At 44.6% G+C, this 25106-nt stretch overlaps 1 protein-coding gene across 10 annotated transcripts in view; it reads right to left on the bottom strand.

Moving 5' to 3' along the window:
- The window catches only part of GRIP2 (glutamate receptor interacting protein 2), a 627309-nt gene that overhangs the window by 351745 nt on the left and 250458 nt on the right, over positions 1–25106 (bottom strand). For 2 of the 10 annotated variants that reach the window (XM_068253047.1, XM_068253048.1), the window contains exon 1: positions 8746–9343. The exons of 6 other annotated variants lie outside the window; for them this stretch is intronic. In XM_068253047.1, coding sequence (XP_068109148.1) covers positions 8746–8908 — 163 coding nt within the window. In that variant the 5' untranslated portion in view covers positions 8909–9343. Of the gene's footprint in view, positions 1–8745; positions 9344–20998; positions 21016–25106 lie in introns of those variants that run through there. 2 more of the 10 variants (XM_068253056.1, XM_068253060.1) reach the window with 2 other exon arrangements.

The raw sequence follows: 25106 nt of genomic DNA, 5'->3' as shown, positions 1-25106 counted from the left end.
TATAAAAACGTCCTGGAGCCGTTAAGAGGCTCTAGCAGGACGTTTTTATAAGTCTGGTTGTCATTAAAGATAACCTTAAGTAAAAAAAAAATGAGATGAACTCACCTGGGGCTTCCCCTCAGCCCCCTGCAGCCGATCGGTGCCCTCGCAGCTCCGCTCCGATGCCTCTGGACCCGCCGGCGACGACTTCCGGTTTCGCCGTCACCGGCCGACAGGCATGGGAACGCGAGTGATTGTTCGCGTTCCCAGCCTGTATATCGCCCCCTATGCTGCTATGCTGCTAAGGAGCCGCAATAGCAGCATAGGGGGCGATATACAGGCTGGGAACGCGAACAATCACTCGCGTTCCCATGCCTGTCGGCCGGTGACGGCGAAACCGGACGTCGTCGCCGGCGGGTCCAGAGGCATCGGAGCGGAGCTGCGAGGGCACCAATCGGCTGCAGGGGGCTGAGGGAAGCCCCAGGTGAGTTCATCTCATTTTTTTTTATGGCTTTAGGTTCACTTTAAGTAGTTAATCCCTCTCTGGTGCAGACACAAACACAGTTTTGTTCTGTATATAAATCCAGGTCTTCCTGAGTTTATTAAAGGTAAATTGTTGTTGTAGATTTTGCATATGACGTCAGTCAACAGCACAAATTCACAAATATCATTTTGTGCCTAAAATTGCAGCTAAAAAAGCCCATGTGCCTCTCTTATTTAAAGACAATGTAACCTCACTGCTAAAAAAAAGAACCCAGATATTTACCGAAGGAGAGGGAAGGCTCTAGGTCAGGCATGGGCAAACTTGGCCCTCCAGCTGTTAAGGAACTACAAGTCCCACAATGCATTTCAGGAGTCTGACAGCCACAGTCATGACTCAAAGTCAAATGCATTGTGGGACTTGTAGTTCCGTAACAGCTGGAAGGCCGACTTTGCCCATGCCTGCTCTAGGTCCTAATGAGCCTTCCCTCTCCTCTCCCGGTGCCCTCGGTGCAGCACTGTCCCTGGGAACAGTATTTGACTAAATTGGTCAAATACTGCTCCTTCTGCCAGCGAAGGTGACTTTGGAAAGTCTTCGGGAGCCCGAGTACTCCTGAAGACGGGCCCGCTCCACACTGCGCGCGCGCACCCTCTATCGCGTCATCGCACATGCGCAGTATGGAGTCGCCTGTCTTCGGGAGGACTCGGCTCCCGAAGACTTCCAAAGTCCCCCGCGGCGGGGGCTTTGAACGGGGGAGCCAGCGCTGCGCCCAGGGCACCGGCAGAGGAGAGGGAAGGCTCATTAGGACCGAGCCTTCCCTCTCCTTAGGTGAGTATTTGGTTTCTTTTTTTTAGCAGCGGGGTTACATTGGCTTTAAGCAAAAAAAAGCCTGTGGAAGTGGAATTGCATATCCATGAAATGTGTGATCTAGAGTGCTTGGTCAAAAAAAGTTGCCTTTTTTCATTATATTCTGACATGACCCAGATGAGAGAAACAAAGTTTTGCAATCTAACAGACAAATAATATTATGGTAATTAAAAAATCCAGTGTAGATGTGCTGGATCACTTTGTTTCTCTCATTTTTTATTTTTTACTAGGTTTTCTTTTCATCCCTTAAAAGAGCAGGGGGCTTCCGACACCACTTATTCTCAACATACAATGATGTTTTGGTGATTTGCCTGTACATACCTTCAGCCAGGCACTTAAAGGATACCTTAAAGAGACTCCGTAACAAAAATTGCATCCTGTTTTTTATCATCCTACAAGTTCCAAAAGCTATTCTAATGTGTTCTGGCTTACTGCAGCACTTTGTACTATCACAGTCTCTGTAATAAATCAATGTATCTTTCCCCTGTCAGACTTGTCGGCCTGTGTCTGGAAGGCTGCCAAGTTCTTCAGTGTTGTGGTTCTGTGATGCATCTCCCCCCTCCAGGCCCCTCTCTGCACACTGCCTGTGTATTATTTAGATTAGGGCAGCTTCTCTCTTATCTTTTACAAGCTGGATAAATCGTCCTCTGAGCTGGCTGGGCTTTCACATACTGAGGAATTACAGACAAAGGCAAAGCTGTTTGCATGAAGAAACGAGCAGCCTGAAACTTCAGTGCATGAGAACTGCAGGGGGAAAGAAACACACAAATGATCTCTTGAGATTCAAAAGGAAGGGTGTATACAACCTGCTTGTGTATGGATGTATTTTCTATGTGTGGACATACTGTACATCAACCTACGGCCTGTTTTGGTGGCCATTTTGTTTGTTTATAAACAAACTTTTTAAAACTGTTTTTAACCACTTTTAATGCGGCGAGGAGCGGCGAAATTGTGACAGAGGGTAATAGGAGATGTCCCCTAACGCACTGGTATGTTTACTTTTGTGCGATTTTAACAATACAGATTCTCTTTAAGCCATATTAAATTTAAAAACGGTGGGTGCAGGCATGTGTAAGAGGCTCTCCTCATGCCTACTGCTCTCCCCGGTCTCCTCTGTCCCCCTCCATTATGGTATAATGGCCCTCCAAAGTTACTTTCTGGTTGAGATGGTTGGTGAAGACTGCACAGGCGCTGCCCAACAACACACATCCTTGATTGCGCAACCGCGGCCAGGAGCACTATGTGCAAAGTAGCGACAACTAGTATAAACTGTTGACTGTATTACCTGCATTGATAAAAATGCTTAGGAGTCATCTGCACTCGTTATAGCTGAAGAAAAAGGAAATATCCGCACACTTGCCTCATCAGTGTGTGCCCAGGCTGTCAATAAACGCTAAATAAGATAGAAGAGAGTTCAACCCTGAGAAAATGGCACTACACCAAAATGTATATGCAAATTACAAGAATATTTATTCATCAATATGCAACACTACAATCAGGGGCGTAGCAATAGGGGGTGCAGAGGTAGCGACCGCATCGGGGCCCTTGGGCCAGAGGGGCCCCGAAGGGCTCTCCCTCAACTACATTATTAGCTTTCTATTGCTCCTGTGCTCATAATAATCACTTCTATAGATGCTTTGAATAGTGGTAATCACTAACACACTGTTCCCCATCCCCTTCTTGCACCTCTGACACTGTAGTTGCCATTGGCAGGTTTTGGTGCGCCGTATCAATTGTTATGTATAGAGTGCTTGGGGGGCCCCATTGTAAAACTTGCACCGGGGCCCAGAGCTCCTTAGCTACGCCACTGACTACAATTCATTAAAACCAATTAAAAAGACAAAAAGGCACCATACCAGTTAGGCACATATATTCATAATACATACATTTGCTTATATCCATATACTATTTATCATGGTATCAATGATAGCCATCAAGACACTCAATATAGGAGCTAAGAACCCGGGTTCTGCATCAAGGCTAAAGAAAGTGCATAAAGGTGCAATCAGACATGTACAATAAAACATGAATCAAAGTGTAAGACAATATAACTTAATATATGTATACCCACAAATCTGTCAATCACTGACCAGTAAACTTAATAATCTAGAGTGAGAACAGAAGTGACCATGGTGAGACACTATAAAGATAAGGTAGCTGAGATACTTGGCCGGGCTGTGACTGGTAAAGAGGCTTGTGGTAGGTGCCAAGTAGGAGCCCCCGGTGGACTGCTCCACCGGTATCGTGGCCGTCACGCCACTTTTTCAGAGAGCGTGCTACGAAAGGACAACATTTTGAAAAACTGATCCGTTTGAAATGGGATCCGATCTGCCCAACAACCAATCACAACACTTATCATGATGGGCAATTCTACACAGATGAAAAGTGAAACGTGATTGGTTATCATGAGTTACTGCATTCAGGGGGGAAAACATTAATATAGAAGAAAATACTTTTTATGTTACTGATAATTGGTGTTTCTGACATCATGACGGATGAATTCTAACTGCGTCAGCAGTGCATTGTGAAAAATTCTGTATGAAGGGGGTACAGAAAACAGACTCCATACTAAAGGTGGCCACACACCATACAATTTTTAAAACATCTGTTCAATTTAAGAATTGCAATCAATTTTTCTGACTGATTGTAACATTTAAAAAATATGACCAATGTACCACACACCTATGTTCAATTTTGTCCCCAATTATGATAAAAATTATTGGAAAATCAGAGAAAATTGCTGTAAAAAAAAAGAAAATTGTCGTAAAATCGGATCATTTTATTGTATCTTGTGTATCTGTACCTTTAGAATTATAATGATTATTAAATACATTTCTTTAATGGCTTGGGTCTCTGAATCAGGAAATTGACAATCCGTCTTACACCACTCATTTGCGGGCGTGCACGCATGCGCGTTGACATGCGGCAGTGACAGACATAGAGCCCATTTTTAAATGGCTTAGGTCAGGTAGTAATAATTATAATAATTTCATTTTTTTTAGCTACAGTAGTATTTCTATCACACTTGGGACAGGCATGCAAACAGTGGAACACCTAAACTGCATATGGGCAATCGGTCAGAGATTCATAAAATGTTATATGGTGGATTCCATATTGATTCCTTTTAAACAATACCAGTTGCCCGGCAGCCCTGCTGATCTCATTGGCTGCAGTAGCATCTGATCAAACATCTCAAACAAGAACGCAGTCAGAGTTCAGTCAGTGCACCTGTTCTGCAAGATCTGCAAGCTTTTTCAGGATCTATGGCTAAGAGATTTAGAGGCAGAGGATGAGCAGGACAGCCAGGGAACCTGCATTATTTAAAAGGAAATAAATATGGCAGGCTCTAAATTGCTCTCCCTTTAGGTATGCTTTAAAGGATACCTTAGTGCAAAAAACAAATGAAAAAACTGCGCAGGCGCACTACATAGTTGCAACTTAATGCACGTGTCCGTCAGGCAGCACCTGCGCAGTCAGCTGCAACCACCCCGACCAGGAAGTAAGTTTGAGGGATTGGTACTCGGTAATGGAGGGGGACAGATGAGAACAGGGGGAGCGGTGAGCATGAGTAGAGCCCACTACTACACATGCCTCCTCCCCCATTTTTAAATTGTTTTTTTTTGCACTGAGGTATCCTTTAAGGATCAATATCACATCTAGATCTGTAGCAATTTTACAAAAAAGGAAGCAATGGGTTGGCAGCCTCCATATTTCTCCTACTGCAGTTTCCTTTGAGCAACGATGAGGACCATACAAACTTAAGGGACACAAAGAAATACAAACAACATGTCAAGAGGTTAGGTGGAACTTTGCATTATAAATAGGAGGATATGCAATAAAACCATTTCCTCTCCTATACAGAGCCCCCATAGTCACCAGAGGCAGTAACTCCAGCAGTCCATCAATCTGATTTTTTTCTATAGCCAATGACTTTTTAATAGAATGTTTATATAACCGCTAAAACCTGACTTGTTGCCCCAGGCAACAGCTTCACTTTTGCTCCAGTTTTCTTTGTACCAGTCTTGGTAAATCAGCCTCAGACGAAGACAATGCAAACAACAGGGATGCTATTATTTGTCAGATTAGTGATATTTTTACACTCAGATGACCATCTGCCTCCAGGATACATTCTGCTAAAAATACTACCATTTCTTTGCACTTACTAACATCTTATCGTGTTACTTAAAAACAAACCCAATTACTGAAAGGATGACTGAAGTCTGAATATCCAACAGAAAAATCCACTTATCCAGTCCTCATGCAAGCTTACCAGCAACTGTTTCATTTGGGGGTTCATCCGATTGATTTGGACCTGATTAGGCCCTTATATAAAAATCCAGAGATACACCTTTATACTGAATTATTCAATCTTTTTGCAGTGTTAAGGTGACCACACACTCTACAATTTTTTTTGAAATATCTGTTCAATTCAAGAATAGCAATCATTTTTTTCTGACTGATTGTAATAATTCAAAAATCGGACCAATGTACCACACACCTATATTCAATTTTTCCCCAATCATGAATAAAATAATTGAAATCTCAGAAACAAATTGATTGGAACTGTATATCAAGTAACTGACAATCCATTACACACCATACAATCCTTGATAAAGTTGTTCTGACATTTCCAACCTGTCATCTCCAAAAATCGAAAGAAAAACAGGAAATTCGATTGGATTTATCGATCGAAAACAAAGAAAAGCTCCCGATTTTTCGGGACAGTTCATAAAAATGATCGAATCAGTGGTGAAAATTTGGATTTTTTAATTGTATGGTGTGGGCCACCTTTGCACTGGCCATACAGTATTCACTTGATTTTGTTTTCGATTGATAGAACGATTATGTAACAACCGACTGAAGACGAACATTGTAGATCAATTTTTCTTTTTATCAATTTATAGATAGCAATATAGATCCCAGCTGTTCTAATCCACTCCAATTTATGATTGGTTAAATGCGTTGTCTAATAAAATATCTAATTGGGCAAAAATATTGTACAGTATATGGCTACCCTACCCATCACCACATAGGACATGCAAAGGCAATCTGTTCATTCTATACTTAACCCTGTGTTCCTCACACAGCAGAACTGCTGCACCAATTGATAGATATTAATCTGATCACTTTAAGCAATCAATTTAAAATCAATTGCAAACAAATCTAATGCTGGGTACACACGGTATGATTTTGAGTGCGATTTTCCACCCAATGTTTTTTTCCGCTTTTTCTCTTATCTTCGCTCGTTTTTTCTTATCTTTTTCCATTCACTTCTATGAGAAATCGAGTGTAGAATCGATCAGAAGTAATATCGGACATGAGGGATTTTATCAATCGGATGCATCTATTGCACTGAAAATCGCACCGTGTGTACCCAGCATAAAGCTAGCGTTCTGTTCAATGCAATCCAATACAAATTTCCAGGATGTTCCTTCAAATAATTTGATGGAATCCATTTGAAGAATCAATCAGTGCTGTGTTCATAGATCATACACACACAATTCGATAGATATATATAGATGAAAATATAAAAAACACAACTATGTAGTATGAGGACCTACGCAGTACATTATTTTTACATCTATTTCCCCTTACACTACATAGATTAAGAAGCAATCTTGAACCTTGTTCAGTTTTACCAAGTGATTCTAGCATTAAGGCTTCAAAGTATTCTTGAAGGACAACTGAAGCGAGAGGGATATGGAGGCTGCCATATGTATTTCCTTTTTAGCAATACCAGTTGCCTGGCTGTCCTGCAAATCCTCTGCCTCTAACACTTTTTGCCATAGACCCTGAACAAGCATGCATCAGATCAGGTGTTTCTGACAATATTGTCAGATCTGACAAGATTAGCTGCATGCTTGTTTCTGGTGTTAACCGGACACCACTACAGCCAAACAGACCGGCAGGGCTGCCAGGCAACTGGTATTGTTTAAAAGGAAATAAATATGGCAGCCTCTATAGTCTTTTCACTTCAGCTGTCCTTTAACACACTGACATTTAAAGGGAACCTAAACTGAGAAGGATGTGGATTTTTCCTTATAAAATAATACCAGTTGCCTGAATCGCCTGCTGACCCTGTGTCTCTAATACTTTTAGCCACAGCCCCTGAGCAATCATGCAGATCATTATTTCACCTGCTAAATGCGAGTGCAGGGTGGCTGCAGGCAGGAGTGGTACGGGATTGAAGACTGCATAACTTTGTATGGCACTGGGCATTACAAAGCTATCAGATGTAGTGGTGAGATCAATGTTAGAACATTTCTGCTATAATCTTGTCTAAAGTAGTGCAGTTGTTGGAGAGTTTACTGGTTAAGGGCTTTGCCTCTGCCAGAGGAGATCTGGGTTTGAATATCAGCTCTTCCTGTTCAGTAAGCCTGCACCTATATAGTGTGGAGACCTTGGGCAAGAATTCTTAACACTGCTACTGCCTATAGAGCACGTCTTAGTGGCTGCATGTTATTTGTCATGTCTCGCCTTGTCTAAAGCCTCATACACAAGTATGAGGAATGTTGTTTGGTACCTGATCCCACGGGAAACATTGTACAGACATGTCACTAGCCTGCCGGTTAGGGACGTGTTTAATTGCCGTGCGAAGGGGGGCTGTCAGAGTAGCGCAGGTAAGAAGTCGCATGGGAGTCGGTTGAATGGAAAGAACAATGCTCTTGGCCATCGCTGATTGAGTGTCTGAAAATGGTGGTCGAGGTCGGTGACGGTTGTACACTTGATGTATTTTTGGCAGACCAGCCGTTATCGGCCCGAGTTTCATCTGGCGTGTGTTTGGGGGCTTTACATCTACTGGTGCAAAGTGGGACCAGGTAAACAAATTATCAATATCTAAATGATATTGATAATTTGTCTGCTCAATTATATAAATTATACAGTGTAAGCCTAGCATACAATTTCTACGATACAGATCTGGCAGATGTGAAGACTATGTGAAAATATTACATGGACATTGTACAATCCACCTGTGTGGAATCTGGTTAGAGACATGAGATGACCAGCCCTTGACCCAGGCGTTTTAAGCAGAGACAGTCCAGTGTATCTAGCCGCCTCTCTGTCACCAGCAGTATGGGAAGGCATGGACTTAACAGGCAAAAAAAGTCTTGCCCATATGCTATTGTTTTCCCTGTTGAGCTGGCTCCTGCCCCCCTCCCCTTATTACCCCCCTCCCTTTCTCTATAGAATAAACAGAAATGCTCAGATGAGCACCCAGGAGACAGTATGCCCTGGAGACGGTGGGATCATGCCTACACAGATAGGCACTGGTTGCCCTTTGTAAATAGAACTATTATTTTGGTAAGTAGAAAAGTTAGGTCTAAAACCATAAGCCTCAGTAATAGAATTAGCTCAAAAACGAGAGTGACCCAGGGGTGATGGGATGGATACAAAAAAAGGGGGACTTCAGGACTTACCACTGACACAGAGGCTCAAGCTGCACAAGCCTTCATCACAAGTTTCTTCTGGGCTCTCTTGGTCACCATCGTCCTCCTCATCCTCACCTGCCCTGGTGTTCTCCCTCCGCTTCCTACGGGAGGATCTCCTGACACTTCGGAGGACCTTGTTAACCCTGTTCATGAGCCGACAGTGGCGTGCTTCTCGTCTTCTGCTGGGGAGACTTTGTTCTTGGTTCTAAGCTAGGTCAGTCTCCAGAGGCTGTTTAAGCTAAGCTGCTCTTGTGCTGAAGAAGCGGGTTGAGAGAAAGCTCTGATTCTGAGGTCTGTGTGGGCAGATATGTTTCTCTCTCTCTCTCTCTCTCTTTCTTGTGTTGCGCGCTCTCTCTCTCTTTCTGTGCTGACTTTACTACACAGGAGCTAATAACTCTTGAGGGCAGAGCCTTTTCTTGCTGCTCTATGTTTGAGATGTTGGATGGAAGTCCGCGATCAGGCAGCCTGTTATTAGCTCTCCGCGGGCTGAGCGACGAGCTGCCGTTCTTTTAGTCCTTCAAAGCCCAGAGTCTGTCAGCAGGGATGGCAGAGCGACATGTGGAACAAATACATCATGTCGTTAATGTTCACAAAGCGGTAAACTTCACTGGCAACCTCTTCTGAGTTAAACAGAAAGAAAAAAAAAAGTGGGGGAGATGGAGGGGAGGGGGCTCTCAACGTGCTGCGTGAAAGCGAAGCAGTCACCGTAACTGTAAGCTCTTCAGGAAAAGAAAGGAGATTGTTGTAAAAATAATGGCTTGTATAATGTGAAATTATACATATCCATCAAAAATACCAATAAAAACCATCTTACCATACTGCACGCCACTCATCATAAAGTTACAATTTAATGGTCAGTCTCATATATCTATCTATCTATCTATCTATCTATCTATCTATCTATCTATCTATCTATCTATCTCTTATTATATCTATTTCTACCTGTATCTATTCTATTTAAATAGTATAATCCAAAAGGTCTGCACACTCAGTAGGTGAAAGGGTATTCACATAACCAGTTGTCCATTCAACAAACGTTTCTGGGCCATGGCAGGTCCCCTTTGTTAAAGGACCACTATCACAAAAATGGTAAAATTAATATATAAGGAATATTTTTCTTCCAGGCAGTGTTGCCAACTCATCCCTTTAATTACTGACACATCTAAGTTATACAGGTTCTGGGTCTATTTGCACATAATCAGTGCCTTAACTGCATATACCTAGCCACAAAACCTGTATAATTCATATGTGTCAGTAATTAAAGGATGAGTTGGCAACACTGCTTCCAGGGTAAAAGAAGTAATACTTTTCTCCTATGTTGTTGACACTTACTATAGGTAATAGAAATTTGACAGAACCGACAGGTTTTGGACTAGTCCATCCCCCCCGGTGGTGCCTGACCCTAACCACTCATCATGTGAGAACAAGGATAAACAGGTAGCCCTCGGCTAACGAACGAGATAGGGACTGAAGGTTCGTTCCTAACCTGAATTCGTTCTCAAGTCGGGACGCCCCCATTCCTTAAGCAGAGTAGGCGCAGCGGAAGGCAGATAGGGGACATCTCACCTGTTCCATGCTGGTCTAACGTCCCATCGTGTTGCCCGGAAGCTGCGCAGCCCATCCTCTCTCTCCGTTCACTGTCCACCCAGCGGCTTCACATGCGTCGCATAATGACGCATCAGGAGGCGCCGCCACTAGGGAACGTCTCCTGATTGCATCATTATGCGACGCATAAGAAGCCGATGGGGAACAGTGAACGGAGCGAGAGGACGGGCCACGCAGCATCCGGGCAGCACGATGGGACGTTAGACCAGCATGGAACAGGTGAGATGTCCCCTATCTGCCTTCCGCTGCGCCTACTCTGCTTAAAAAAATGGCAGCAGAAGAGGTAGTCCCCGACGGCGTGACATCATCGCGCTGCGTCGTTTATAAGTTGGGCGTTCGTAAACCGGGGACTACCTGTACAGCAAAAAATATTTTTGAAGAGACAAAAAAGTTATAAATTTTAATGTATCAAAAAGTTCTAAGATCATCTTGAAACTTGTTTGTCTCTTCAATTTTTTTTTTTTTGCTATATATCCTTGTTCTCACATGGTGAGTGGTTAGGGTCAGGCAACACCGGGCGGGGGAGGGGGTGTTATATTATTGGTGTTGTGGCGCACCATTAAAGGAATACTGTAGGGGGGTCGGGGGAAAATGAGTTGAAGTTACCCGGGGCTTCTAATGGTCCCCCGCAGACGTCCTGTGCCCACGCAGCCACTCATCGATGCTCCGCCCCCGCCTCCGGTTCACTTCTGGAATTTCAGACTTTAAAGTCTGAAAACCACTGCGCCTGCGTTGCCGTGTCCTCGCTTCCCCTGATGTCACCAGGAGCGCACGGCGCAGGCACAGACCATACTGGGGATGTGCAATACACTCCTGGTGCCATCAGCGGCACAGGATGTCTGTGGGGGACCATTAGAAGCCCCCGGTAACTTCAACTCATTTTCCCCTGACCCCCCCCTACAGTATTCCTTTAAGGATATGGTTTTTGGTCTCCCAGTTTTCTCAATTACAGTACCGAACCACTCACCCTTTTACACATAGAAAGTATAATATCTTTGATACCGTAAAATCTGTGCATACAATGTAAATAATATGACAAAAACTCTAACGTTGCAAGCGTCTAAAACGATAACATACTTCAAAAACTTTAATGTTCTAATGTTGTTAACAATATTTATCGCGGCGCCCTTTTTTCTGCTTTTTTCACAGTATTAACGATAATTGCATTAGAGTCTATGGCGGCGCCCTTTTCGTCCACTAGCCGCCGGCGCCCTTTTTTCCTGCCTCCCCCTAGCTTTACATACGCATGTATATTTGTATGTATGGCAATCGATCTTTATATATACACACATCACACACACTGTCTCAATCTGTATCTATAATTACCTGTATTCTACCCATCTATGTAAATCTATCACACACACTCTTAACCTCCTTGGCGGTAATCCCGAGCTGAGCTCGGGGTATGCCGCCGGAGGTCGCCGCTCAGGCCCTGCTGGGCCGATTTCCGTTCTGAAAAAAGCAGCACACGCAGCCGGCACTTTGCCAGCCGCGTGTGCTGCCCGATCGCCGAGGGTCCCCCCAGCCGCCCGAGCCCAGCGCAGCCGGAACAAACAGTTCCGGCCGGTGCTAGGGGCTGGATCGGGCGGCTCTGACGTCAGGACGTCGACTGACGTCCATGACGTCACTCCGCTCGTCGCCAGGGCGACGAGGAAAGCGAAACAAGATAGGCCGCTCATTGCGGCCTATCTTGTTACTTTCGATTGCCGGAGGCGATCGAAAGTACGCTTCCGGAGCGCCCTCTAGTGGGCTTTCATGCAGCCAACTTTCAGTTGGCTACATGAAATATTTTTTTTTTAATTAAAAAAAAACCACATTGCAGCCTCCCTGGCAAAATAAATAAACCGCCAGGGAGGTTAATCTATCTATCTATCTATCTATCTATCTATCTCTCTATCTATCTCTCTATCAATCATTGACAAAGTACATTAGCCGCACAGTGTTCTTCATGCAGCCGATGAGCACATGCATTTCATTTATACACACATTAAGCATGTGTCATCAGAATACATAAATACCCAAAGTATGCCATTAATCCTCCAGATGCCCCAATTAGTAGAAGTTCTGAAACTTCAAACGAGCGGATCTTTCAGCTTGAAGCGAGGAACTGAACAAGGCAAAAGTAAGGAGAAACTGCAAGAGATTGCAAAAGAGGAAAGCTGAACTCAGAGCTCAGGAAGTATCACAGGCGGCCATCTTGTTGGGGGTAAGCCTGGATTGGTATACCAGCCTCACAGACCAATGCACAGGGCAGCAGAGCTTCCATGTACAATAATGAGAACATTGTAAACTACACAGATTTCACATGAGAATGATAGAATTATATCTATTGTGGGAGCAAGTTGGAGCGCTAGGAACATCAATTGCTGAAGCACAAGTCCACATGCAGCAGGTTCCATGCTATCTAGCGGACAAAAAGCACAAGTGACAAATGTCAGACCCACCCAGAAGCATGTGTGGGAGACTTGCGGGATGAGGCTACGGTAAAAGATGCAAGACACCGATTCAAAAGTAAAGGAGGAGTGGTGATAATCGTAATCTGCTAACTGCGATTATGCAAAATTTCATGTACATTTTCACAATTACACCCATGCGCAATTACAATTTATAAATGCAATTGATTCCACTTAATCGATTCGTAATTTTCACGTAATTTCTTGACGACTTTAGCAGTTAATAGCTTAGCCCCATACATGCTATTGTCATGAAAACTGCTGCATATGTTAAAGAATAGTGGGTACAAGCCAAAAAAAAGAATTTTACAAAATGACCTTGTAAAAATGCAAATAAAATATATGTTTTTTTTAAACTGTTATTTTTCTGACTTTAACCACTTGCCGACCGCCCACAGCCCATGGGCGGCGGCAAAGTGGATAGCTAAAGGACCGCAATACGCCTTAGGGCGTTGTGTCCTAATTACATGCCGGGGGAGCGATCGCGTCATTGATGACGCGTGCTTCCCCCGGCAACTGGCTCCGCCCACCCGCCGTAACATCCCGCCGGCCATACGGAAGCGCCGGCGGGATGTTAACCCCGCGATCGCCGCTAAAAAGTGTATAATACACTTTGTAATGTATACAAAGTGTATTATACAAGCTGCCTCCTGCCCTGGTGGTCCCAGTGTCCGAGGGACCACCAGGGCAGGCTGCAGCCACCCTAGTCTGCACCCAAACACACTGATCTGCCCCCCCCCGCCCCCTGTTCGCCCACAGCACCCCTCAGACCCCCCCCCTGCCCACCCCCCTGAGCACCCCCCCCCACCCCTCAGATTCTCCCCAGACCACCCCACAGACCCCCCCACCCCCTGTGTACTGTATGCATCTGTCCCCCCTGATCACCTGTCAATCACCTGTCAATCACCCATCAATCAACCATCAATCACCCATCAATCACCCCCTGTCACTGCCACCCAACAATCAGCCCCTAACCTGCCCCTTGCGGGCAATCTGATCAGCCACCCACACCAATAGATCGCCCGCAGATCCGACATCAGATCACCTCCCAAATCCATTGTTTACATCTATTCTCTCCTCTAAACACCCACTAATTACCCATCAATCACCCCCTATCACCACCTGTCACTTTTATCTATCAGATCAGACCCTAATCTGCCCTTTGCGGGCACCCAATCACCCGCCAACACGCTCAGATTGCCCTCTGACCCCCCCTTATCAATTCACCAGTGCATTAATTACATCTGTTCTTCCCTGTAATAACCCACTGATCACCTGTCAATCACCTGCCAATCACCTATCACCCATCAATCACCCCCTGTCACTGCCACCCATCAATCAGCCCCTAACCTGCCCCTTGCGGGCAATCTGATCACCCACCCACACCAATAGATCGCCCGCAGATCCGACATCAGATCACCTCCCAAATCCATTGTTTACATCTATTCTCTCCTCTAAACACCCACTAATTACCCATCAATCACCCCCTATCACCACCTGTCACTGTTACCTATCAGATCAGACCCTAATCTGCCCCTTGCGGGCACCCAATCACCCGCCCACACGCTCAGATTGCCCTCAGCCCCCCCCCCCCCTTATCAATTCGCCAGTGCATTAATTACATCTGTTCTTCCCTGTAATAACCCACTGATCACCTGTCAATCACCTATCACCCATCAATCACCCCCTGTCACCCCTGTCACTGCCACCCATCAATCAGCCCCTAACCTGCCCCTTGCGGGAAATCTGATCACCCACCCACACCAATAGATCGCCCGCAGATCCGACATCAGATCACCTCCCAAATCCATTGTTTACATCTATTCTCTCCTCTAAACACCCACTAAATACCCATCAATCACCCCCTATCACCACCTGTCACTGTTACCTATCAGATCAGACCCTAATCTGTCCCTTGCGGGCACCCAATCACCCGCCCACACGCTCAGATTGCCCTCAGCCCCCCCCCCCCCCCCCCTATCAATTCGCCAGTGCATTAATTACATCTGTTCTTCCCTGTAATAACCCACTGATCACCTGTCAATCACCTGCCAATCACCTATCACCCATCAATCACCCCATGTCACCCCTGTCACTGCCACCCATCAATCAGCCCCTAACCTGCCCCTTGCGGGAAATCTGATCACCCACCCACACCAATAGATCGCCCGCAGATCCGACATCAGATCACCTCCCAAATCCATTGTTTACATCTATTCTCTCCTCTAAACACCCACTAATTACCCATCAATCACCCCCTATCACCACCTGTCACTTTTACCTATCAGATCAGACCCTAATCTGCCCCTTGCGGGCACCCAATCACCCGCCAACACGCTCAGATTGCCCTCTGACCCCCCTTATCAATTCACCAGTGCATTAATTACATCTGTTCTTCCCTGTAATAACCCACTGATCACCTGTCAATCACCTGCCAATCACCTATCACCCATCAATCACCCCCTGTCACTGCCACCCATCAATCAGCCCCTGTCACTGCCACCCATCAATCACCCCCTGTCACTGCCACCCATCAATCAGTCCCTAACCTGCCCCTTGCGGGCAATCTGATCACCCACCCACACCATCCGATCGCCTGCAGACCCGCAGTCAGATCACCTCCCAAGTGCATTGCATCTGTTCTCTCCTCTAAACACCCACTAATTACCCATCAATCACCCCCTGTCACTGCTACCCATCAGATTAGACCCCCATCTGCCCCTAGGGCACCCAATCACCCGCCCACACCCTCAGACCCCAGCCCTGATCACCTCGCCAGTGCATTACTTGCATCTATTCCCCCCACTAATCACACCTTGAGACACCCATCAATCACCTCCTGTCACTACCTGTCACCCCCTAGCACACCTACCCATCAGATCAGGCCCTAATTTGCCCCGTGTGGGCTCCTGATCACTCGGCCAAACCCTCAGATCCCCCTCAGACCCCCTTCCGATCACCTCCCCAGTGCATTGAGTGCATCTATTTTCCCCTCTAATCACCCCCTGAGACCCCCATCAATCACCTCCTGTCACCCCCCTAGCACTCCTATCCATCAGATCAGGCCCAATACAACCTGTCATCTAAAAGGCCACCCTGCTTATGACCGGTTCCACAAAATTCGGCCCCTCATAGACCACCTGTCATCAAAATTTGCAGATGCTTATACCCCTGAACAGTCATTTTGAGACATTTGGTTTCCAGACTACTCACGGTTTTGGGCCCGTAAAATGCCAGGGCGGTATAGGAAGCCCACAAGTGAACCCATTTTAGAAAAAAAGACACCCCAAGGTATTATGTTAGGTGTATGACGAGTTCATAGAAGATTTTATTTTTTGTCAAAAGTTAGCGGAAATTGATTTTTATTGTTTTTTTTTCACAAAGTGTCATTTTTCACTAACTTGTGACAAAAAATAAAATCTTCTATGAGCTCGCCATACACCTAACGGAATACCTTGGGGTGTCTTCTTTCTAAAATGGGGTCACTTGTGGGGTTCCTATACTGCCCTGGCATTTTAGGGGCCCTAAACCGTGAAGAGTAGTCTAGAAAACAAATGCCTCAAAATGACCTGTGAATAGGACGTTGGGCCCCTTAGCGCACCTAGGCTGCAAAAAAAGTGTCACACATGTGGTATCGCCGTACTCAGGAGAAGTTGTATAATGTGTTTTGGGGTGTATTTTTACACATACCCATGCTGGGTGGGAGAAATCTCTCTGTAAATGGACAATTGTGTGTAAAAAAAATCAAACAATTGTCATGTACAGAGATATTTCTACCACCCAGCATGGGTATGTGTAAAAATACACCACAAAACACATTATACTACTTCTCATGAGTACGGCGGTACCACATGTGTGGCACTTTTTTACACACTAAGTGCGCTAAGGGGCCCAAAGTCCAATGAGTACCTTTAGGATTTCACAGGTCATTTTGCGACATTTAGTTTCAAGACTACTCCTCACGGTTTAGGGCCCCTAAAATGCCAGGGCAGTATAGGAACCCCACAAATGACCCCATTCTAGAAAGAAGACACCCAAAGGTATTCCGTTAGGAGTATGGTGAGTTCATAGAAGATTTTATTTTTTGTCACAAGTTAGCGGAATATGACACTTTGTGAAGAAAAACAATTCAAATCAATTTCCGCTAACTTGTGGCAAAAAATAAAATCTTCTATGAACTCACCATACTCCTAACGGAATACCTTGGGGTGTCTTCTTTGTAAAATAGGGTCATTAGTGGGGTTCCTATACTGCCCTGGCATTTTAGGGGCCCTAAACCGTGAGGAGTAGTCTTAAAAACAAATGTCTCAAAATGACCTGTGAAATCCTAAAGGTACTCATTGGACTTTGGGCCCCTTAGCGCAGTTAGGGTGCAAAAAAGTGCCACACATGTGGTATCGCCGTACTCAGGAGCAGTAGTATAATGTGTTTTGGGGTGTATTTTTACACATACCCATGCTGAGTGGGAGAAATATCTCTGTAAATGGACAATTGTGTGTAAAAAAAAATAAAAAAATTGTCATTTACAGAGATATTTCTCCCACCCAGCATGGGTATGTGTAAAAATACACCCTAAAACACATTACACGACTTCTCCTGAGTACGGAAATACCACATGTGTGGCACTTTTTTGCAGCCTAACTGCGCTAAGGGGCCCAAAGTCCAATGAGCATCTTTAGGCTTTACAGGGGTGCTTACAATTTAGCACCCCCAAAAATGCCAGGACAGTAAACACACCCCACAAATGACCCCATTTTGGAAAGTAGACCCTTCAAGGTATTCAGAGAGGGGCATGGTGAGTCCGTGGCAGATTTAATTTTTTTTTGTCGCAAGTCAGAAGAAATGGAAACTTTTTTTTTTTTTGTCACAAAGTGTCATTTTCCGCTAACTTGTGACAAAAAATAAAATCTCACCATGCCTCTCAGTGAATACTTTGGGATGTCTTCTTTCCAAAATGGGGTCATTTGGGGGTTATTTATACTATCCTGGAATTTTAGCACCTCATGAAACCTGACAGGTGGGCAGAAAAGTCAGAGATGCTTGAAAATGGGAAAATTCACTTTTGGCACCATAGTTTGTAAACGCTATAACTTTTACCCAATCCAATAAATATACACTGAATGGTTTTTTTTTTTATCAAAGACATGTAGCAGAATAACTTTCGCGCTCAAATGTATAGGAAATTTTACTTTATTTGAAAAATGTCAGCACAGAAAGTTAAAAAAAGCCATTTCTTTTACAAAATTCATGTCTTTTTTGATGAATATAATAAAAAGTAAAACTCGCAGCAGCAATCAAATAGCACCAAAAGAAAGCTGTATTAGTGAGAAGAAAAGGAGGTAAAATTCATTTAGGTGGTAGGTTGTATGACCGAGCAATAAACCGTGAAAGCTGCAGTGGTCTGAATGGAGAAAAAGGCTCTGGTCCTTAAGGGGTAGAAAGACTGTGGTCCTCAAGTGGTTAAAAAAACCCAACATTTTTCCTTTACATTTGGAAAATCGATTTTCTCAAAAACTTCAGGTTCTTCTTGAAAAGTTATTTTTGACTTGTTCCAACTATTCTCCTTAAAGGACAACTATCAAAGTTAACTAAAATTCTAAATGGCACATATATGTCCAGTAATTACTAGCAAATAGCAATACATAGCCTTTTTTAATCTTTTCATGTTTTATGTGAAGAAAATATGACATTGACAGAGAACAGTTTACACAGTGGGCATTACTATGAAGGACTGTGCCTAGCACATCCAGCATACAGAAACAATCTTCACTGGCTCTAATAATGTGGCAGGAATCGATTCAGAATGATAGAAAGCAGAAATATAGCTTCACATGTGTGTAATAATCATTAGCTGCAGCTTGGTGTCTTCCTGTCTCTTTCTCCATCTCTCTCTCTCTCTCTCTCTCTCTCTCTGCCTTGCAGTTTAAAGTAAACAGATTACATCCAGGAATAGCTAATTTTGAATGGTGAGAGGGGGGGGGGGGGAGGGGAAGCTTCCAAGTAAGGAAGGTACAGGGCCTTCTTTTCAGATCCTCCTCTGTGTCTAAAAATCCCTCAGCTGTTCTCATATGATCTGTGAGAAAGCAGGCAGGGCAGAAACAATCAGTAAATCATTCCTCTGTGAATAGTGACAGAAAAGTTGAACCTAGCTACATGGTATATAGCTCTAGCCCGATGCTGACACAAATGGTTAAAAACAGCTGGTAAACACGGTATTTGTTTCACACAGGCTGTGATGAGAGACTTCTGAAAAGCTTTTTATTGTTGCTGGCTAAAAGCTCTATAGGTATATGGGGTTTACAGAAGAACTGCAGCCCGGGTACAATATATCTACACTCCTTTGGACTTCAGTTTCCCGTCCGGAGCGTAGATATACGCACCCCCCGGCGCTACTGTCCGCGCTCCCACTCGCACGTGCGCGCGTTCCCGTGATCGTGCACGCCGCCGACCGCTCGTCTGGAGATCAATGACCGGGAAAAAACATTAACGTTCGTTGATCTCTGCCCCCCAGCAATGATCGGCTGCCTGTATGAGAATAAGCGCGATCATTGTGAAAAAAAAAATCAGTTTCTCAGCCTCCCTAAACTCCCTGCAAGTGTACTTCCTACACTTGCATGACGCATTCACAAAAATGTACTGTGGCCATCTTGTGGCCAAAAAGTAAAACTACACCCAAAAAATTTTTCACATACAAATACATTAGTTTACAATATAAAATTAACTCATTAACTCCCACACTCCCCAATTGTTACCAACTGTTTTTTTGTTTGTAATAAAAAAAAATACAAATTACAATAAAAAAAAACAAAAACAAATAGTTACCTTAGGGACTGAAATCTTTAAATATTTATATCAAGAGGGTATAACACTGTTACTTTATAAATTATGGGCTTGTAATTAGGGATGGACGCAAAACTGAAAAAAAAATGCACCTTTCTTTGCAAATAAAATATTGGCGCCAAACATTGTAGTAGGGACATAATTTAAATGGTGTAATAACCGGGACAAATGGGCAAATAAGTTACATGGATTTTAAATTACAGTAGCATGCATTATTTAAAAACTATAATGGCCGAAAACTGAAAAATAATGATTTTTTTTCCAAATGTTTTCCTATTTTCTCATTAAAATACATTTAGAATAAAATAATTCTTGGCATAATGTCCCACCCAAAGAAAGCCTAATTGGTGGTGAAAAAAACAACAACATATAGTTCATTTCATTGCGATAAGTAATGATAAAGTTATAGGCGAATGAACGTAAGGAGCGCTGAAAGGAGAAAATTGCTCGGATGCTAAAGGGGTAAAACACCTCAGTTGTGAAGCGGTTAACATAGGTAGCAGTTTTCATGACAATAGCATGTTTGGAGGCTGTTTTATTAACCGCTAAAGTCGGCACAAAATTATGCGAAAATGTGAAATTATGTTTCTTGATTACAATTATAGACGAGATTAATTACAAATTTTCCCGAAATTTTCCATTACAATTTTGCATCATAGTTGCACATTTCGATACGGAATTATGACTATGCAAAATTTGTGCTCATCACTAAGGTGGAGGAATTTCTCACAACCTCCAAAGCTGCAACACTTCCTGGACAGAAGAATGGGGGGTTCAGGCAGTTGGCTGATAGTGTAATGGTTAAGGGCTCTGCCTCTGACACAGGAGACCAGGGTTCGAATCTCGGCTCTGCTTGTTCAGTAAGCCAACACTAATTCAGTAGGAGACCTTTGGCAAGTCTCCCTTACACTGCTACTGCCAATAGAGCGCGCCCTAGTGGCTGCTGCTCTGCTCTGGCGCTTTGAGTCCGCAAGGAGAAAAGCGCAATATAAATGTTATTTGTCTTGTCTTGTCTTGACCTGTTGCCTGGAATTGCACCTGATTGAGTTATTAGTCAATGCCAATCTCACACAAGGCTGGATTTTTACTAGACCAACTTTCTTCTTGCTCCCCTTCCATGTGTAGCAGCCTCCACCCCATTCCATTTGCAGCCCCCTTTACCATGTGTAACATCCATGCACAGCAGCCCCCTCTCTTTCATGTACTGCTCCTTTGTCATAATACTCGGAGGACGGATCAAGAAAATCCAAGGTCCGAATAAACACAAAAGAGAAAAACACAGGAGACAACAGTGCAATAAGTTACGGTATGGCGATATGGAAGGAGTAAAGAGGATTACTCACACTTTTCTGGTTACAAGATAAGAGCGACCACCAATTCAGGAAAGTGGAGGAAATCTGGCCATGGCGCAGGCTTGTGAAGATCCTTACTGGTCACACTCCTGGTATTTAGGACAGTCCCCAGAGGGGGGGGGGGGGGGGCTAAGCTAAAACAAAAGCACCTCACAATTGAGGTCTAAACAATAAAACTGGCGAGTCACCTAAAATATAAAACAACTAAAATCAATCTGAAAAGGAGAGGCAGTAATTAACTTACCTCTCATGTAGAACAATAGACAATATGATTTTGTAGACATTTGAAATTATTAATGCACAAGAATAGGGTGTGACAATCTAGGATGACTCCTACCCTATTCTTGGGCATTAACATTGTCAAAATACCACAAAGTTGTATTGGCCATTGTTCTTCAGGAGAAGTGAGGTAATTACTACCTCTCCTTTTTAGATTGATTTTAGTTGTATATTTTGGGCACCGTCACCTTCAGTTCCCTTGGCATAAGCTTCATGTAGCGCTCCATTTACAGCTTCCACTCTCCAGTTACAGCCTTTTTTACCATAGGCAATACCCTCTTTTCCATGTCCAGCTGGGCCTATGTGGCCTTTCCAGAAATCCAGCCCAGATTTCTGACACATGCTCTAAATGCAGTAGACTAATAGTTGATAGTGGTGGTACACATTGCCAGTAGAGTCAATGACAGAGTGCTACAGTCAACTAAACCGGTTAGCAGCTGAAGGAAGTATGAAGGCACGAACCAAGCAGAAGCTGGCTTTGATTTTTTGAGCCTGCGCTGAAAGACATAAGCGGAAATGTGACTGGTTGCTAAAAGCGATATATCCATACAAGAGGCTAAGGGCCATATTCTATTGCTGAACTCGCCAGCGCTAAGCACTGGCGAGTTCTTAACTTAGGCGATGGCATCGCCTAATCTAATTAAACTTTAGATCCCCCCAGGCGGAAAAGAACTCGCTTGGGCGATATAATCGCCCAGCGAGTTCTTAACACCGAATCCAATTACCCTTATCATGTCTCCGGGAAGCGATGCTTCCCGGCAGACATGAACGTTAGCTTAGACCTGCAAAAAGCAGGTCTAAACTAGCTAACGCACGTCGACGCCGCAGCATCTGGGGGTCTCCTTTAATAAGGAGACCCCCAGAGCTCCCCGTCGGGTCGCCGCACAGTTTAGAAGCCCCAGCGCAGCTCTGCACCGGCACCCCTGTTGGCATACATACCGCCGCAGATCACCCGCCGCCTCTCGCCGCAAAATCCGTCGCGTAATTACAGTGTATCTAACACTGTAATTACTGTCGGCATAGAAGGAGCCCAATAAAATGGCTCAGACAGCGGACCAATGGGGAGCCCAGGCTGCAGATTCAAAGATGCTTTGCCCGGGCTCCTTCTATGCGGACAGTAATTACAGTGTTAGATACACTGTAATTACGCGACGGATTTTGCTGCGAGAGGCGGCGGGTGATCTGCGGCGGTATGTATGCCAACAGGGGTGCCGGTGCAGAGCTGCGCTGGGGCTTCTAAACTGTGCGGCGACCCGCTGGGGAGCTCTGGGGGTATCCTTATTAAAGGAGACCCCCAGATGCTGCGGCGGAAGATGGCGGCGGATGTTAGCCGGGCGAGTGCGCATGTGTGGGGAGTGAGGCCGTGGTGCTGATGGACAGCACCACAGCGTAAACCTCACTCCCCATCGCTCGGTAAAAGGGAGCATCACTCAGGCTTTCACCTGAGTAATGCTCCCTAACGAACGGCCATCGCGCGAAGGATATGGGCAATAGGATTTGCCGGTAATCCTCGCGCGATGGCAAGGTGATAAGTAGCTCGCATCTGCAAGCTACTTATCACCTTGAATAGGATATGGCCCTAACTCTTCTACAACTTCCACATGGCACGGAGTTAACTTTTTATCCCTCATCAAAGCTGGGCTCAGTTTTTGCTGACTTTCCATAAGAACCAGCAGATCATCTCCGTCGACTCTCAATAATTAAACTGCCATAAATCTTATAATTGTATACCCTGAGCAGGATAGAGAAGTCCTGGAAGAGGGTCTTATCATGCAGAGCCAATGCTGGAGAAATTGTTATTGGCAGACACGGCAGAAATATTTTCAGAAATGCCAAGCTCAGTGGTCTGTGATTAGTTCCTTTGAAGTTGCGGCAAGCCTCTATCTCAGGTTTTCTTGCTTATCTGATGTCTTCCACATTGCTAAACTTAGAGAGGCATCTTTCTTTTCATAACAGAGGAGCCCTCTACCTGACCTGTGACGTCGGATAGGGACAGTAGAGAAAAATGCATGGTAGGGGAAAGATGAGGATAATTGGATGGAGAAGGGAGAGAGATTGGGGGAGAGAGGGGTGGAGGAGGGGGAAGAGATAGGGGGAATGAGGAGAGGGAGGAGGGAGGGAGAGAGAGAGAGAGAGAGAGAGAGAGCGCAAGCGAGCGAGAGAAAGGCCCGGTGCACACCAAAAACCGCTAGCAGTTCTGCAAAACGCTAGTGGTTTTTAAACTGCTTTTTCTTATTTTTATGAAGCGTTTTAGCTACCGCTTTGCAGTTTTGGGTAGTGTTTTTGGTGTAGTAGATTTCATATATTGTTACAGTAAAGCGGTTACTGAACAGCTTCTGTAACAAAAACGCCTGCAAAACCGCTCTGAACTGGCATTTTTCAGAGCGGTTTGCGTTTTTCCTATACTTAACATTGGAGGCAGGAACGCCTCCGCAATCCAAAAAATGCCTCAGCCCGGGAGTATGCGTTTCAGCAAAACGCATCCCGCTCTGGTGTGAACCACCCCATTGAAATACATTACCCTAGCATATCCGCAGCCGCAAGCGGCTGTAAAAACGCCAGAAAGCCAGCTCGGTGTGCACCAGCCCGAAAGAAGGAAAGAGGAGAAGAGGTGTGTGTGTGTGTGTGTGTGTGTGTGTGTGTGTGTGTGTGTGTGTAGGGAGATAGGGAGGAGGGATACAGGAGAGAGAGGAGGAAGAAAGAAGGGATAGTGGAGGGGAGAAAGGAGGGATAGAGGAAGGGGGTGGAGCAGGGATAGAGGAGGCGGGAGATAACAGGGATAGAGGAGGTGGAGGAAGGAGGGATAGAGAAGGGAGGAGGGATAGAGCAGGGAGAGGAATCAGGGATGGAGGAGGGGGAGGGAGGAAGCATGATCGAGGAGTGGGTGGAAGGAGGGATAGGGAGGAAGGGGGGAGAGTGAAAATAAGGGATAGGGAGGGAGAAAGAGGCAGAGAGGAAAAATAAAGACTGATGAGACGAGGGGGAGGGCAGGTGAGATGACAGAAGAGAGAGGGTTAAGATAGCGAAAGTGGGTGAGAGAGGCCAGACCAGAGGGTAGAACGATGAGGGAGAAGAGGGATGCGGGGAGGTAGAGATTTTAGTGCAGGATGTTCCAGAAACATGAAAAACACCCACATCCTGTATTTGGCCTGCACAGATTAATACAGTTACAGACAATGAGAATAGGGGTGACAGACAATGCAATACAGGTAATAAGCATTAAGACACACAATGCCAGATCATGCACTGGAGTAGTAGTCTCAGTAATAGGAGTTCACATTATTCTGTGGGCAGGATGTGTGATCAGGTAGGATACACAAGGAGGGAGGGTCTTGCTTGTAGGGCTGACAATATAAAGGGAGAGGGTGGTGACATGATAGGAGGGAAATTGCTCATTAGATAACATCTTTGATCTTCCCCGAGAGATTATTTTAGGCGGCTGTTGTTCATTAGGGATGAGCTTCCAAATTCCACCGAATTCCAATTTTAGAGTTTTAGATTGGATATTGGCTGTCTGTGGCAGAAATCGGTGTATGGAAATTAGAACTCCACGGAATACTGCATTACAGAGACACCAAAATTTTGGGCAAATCACAAGACTCAGAAGTATTGGGCCAATCAGAGAATTCGGAAGTATACTGCGACTGTATGCATAATAGCGCACATCCGCCAAATATAGTGGATCCCCCACCAAAAAAAAACAACAAATACTAAAAAGAAAGTTACCTAACGTTATTCATAAAAATTATAAAAACAAAAACATTCTGCGGAAATTGGAAAGTTGGAAATCGGAAGTTCAGATTTCTGCGGGTATTCCGTT

Source organism: Hyperolius riggenbachi, chromosome 9, assembly GCF_040937935.1.
Source record: "Hyperolius riggenbachi isolate aHypRig1 chromosome 9, aHypRig1.pri, whole genome shotgun sequence".
NCBI lineage: Eukaryota > Metazoa > Chordata > Amphibia > Anura > Hyperoliidae > Hyperolius > Hyperolius riggenbachi.
This window is presented reverse-complemented; position numbering and strand designations above follow the sequence as displayed.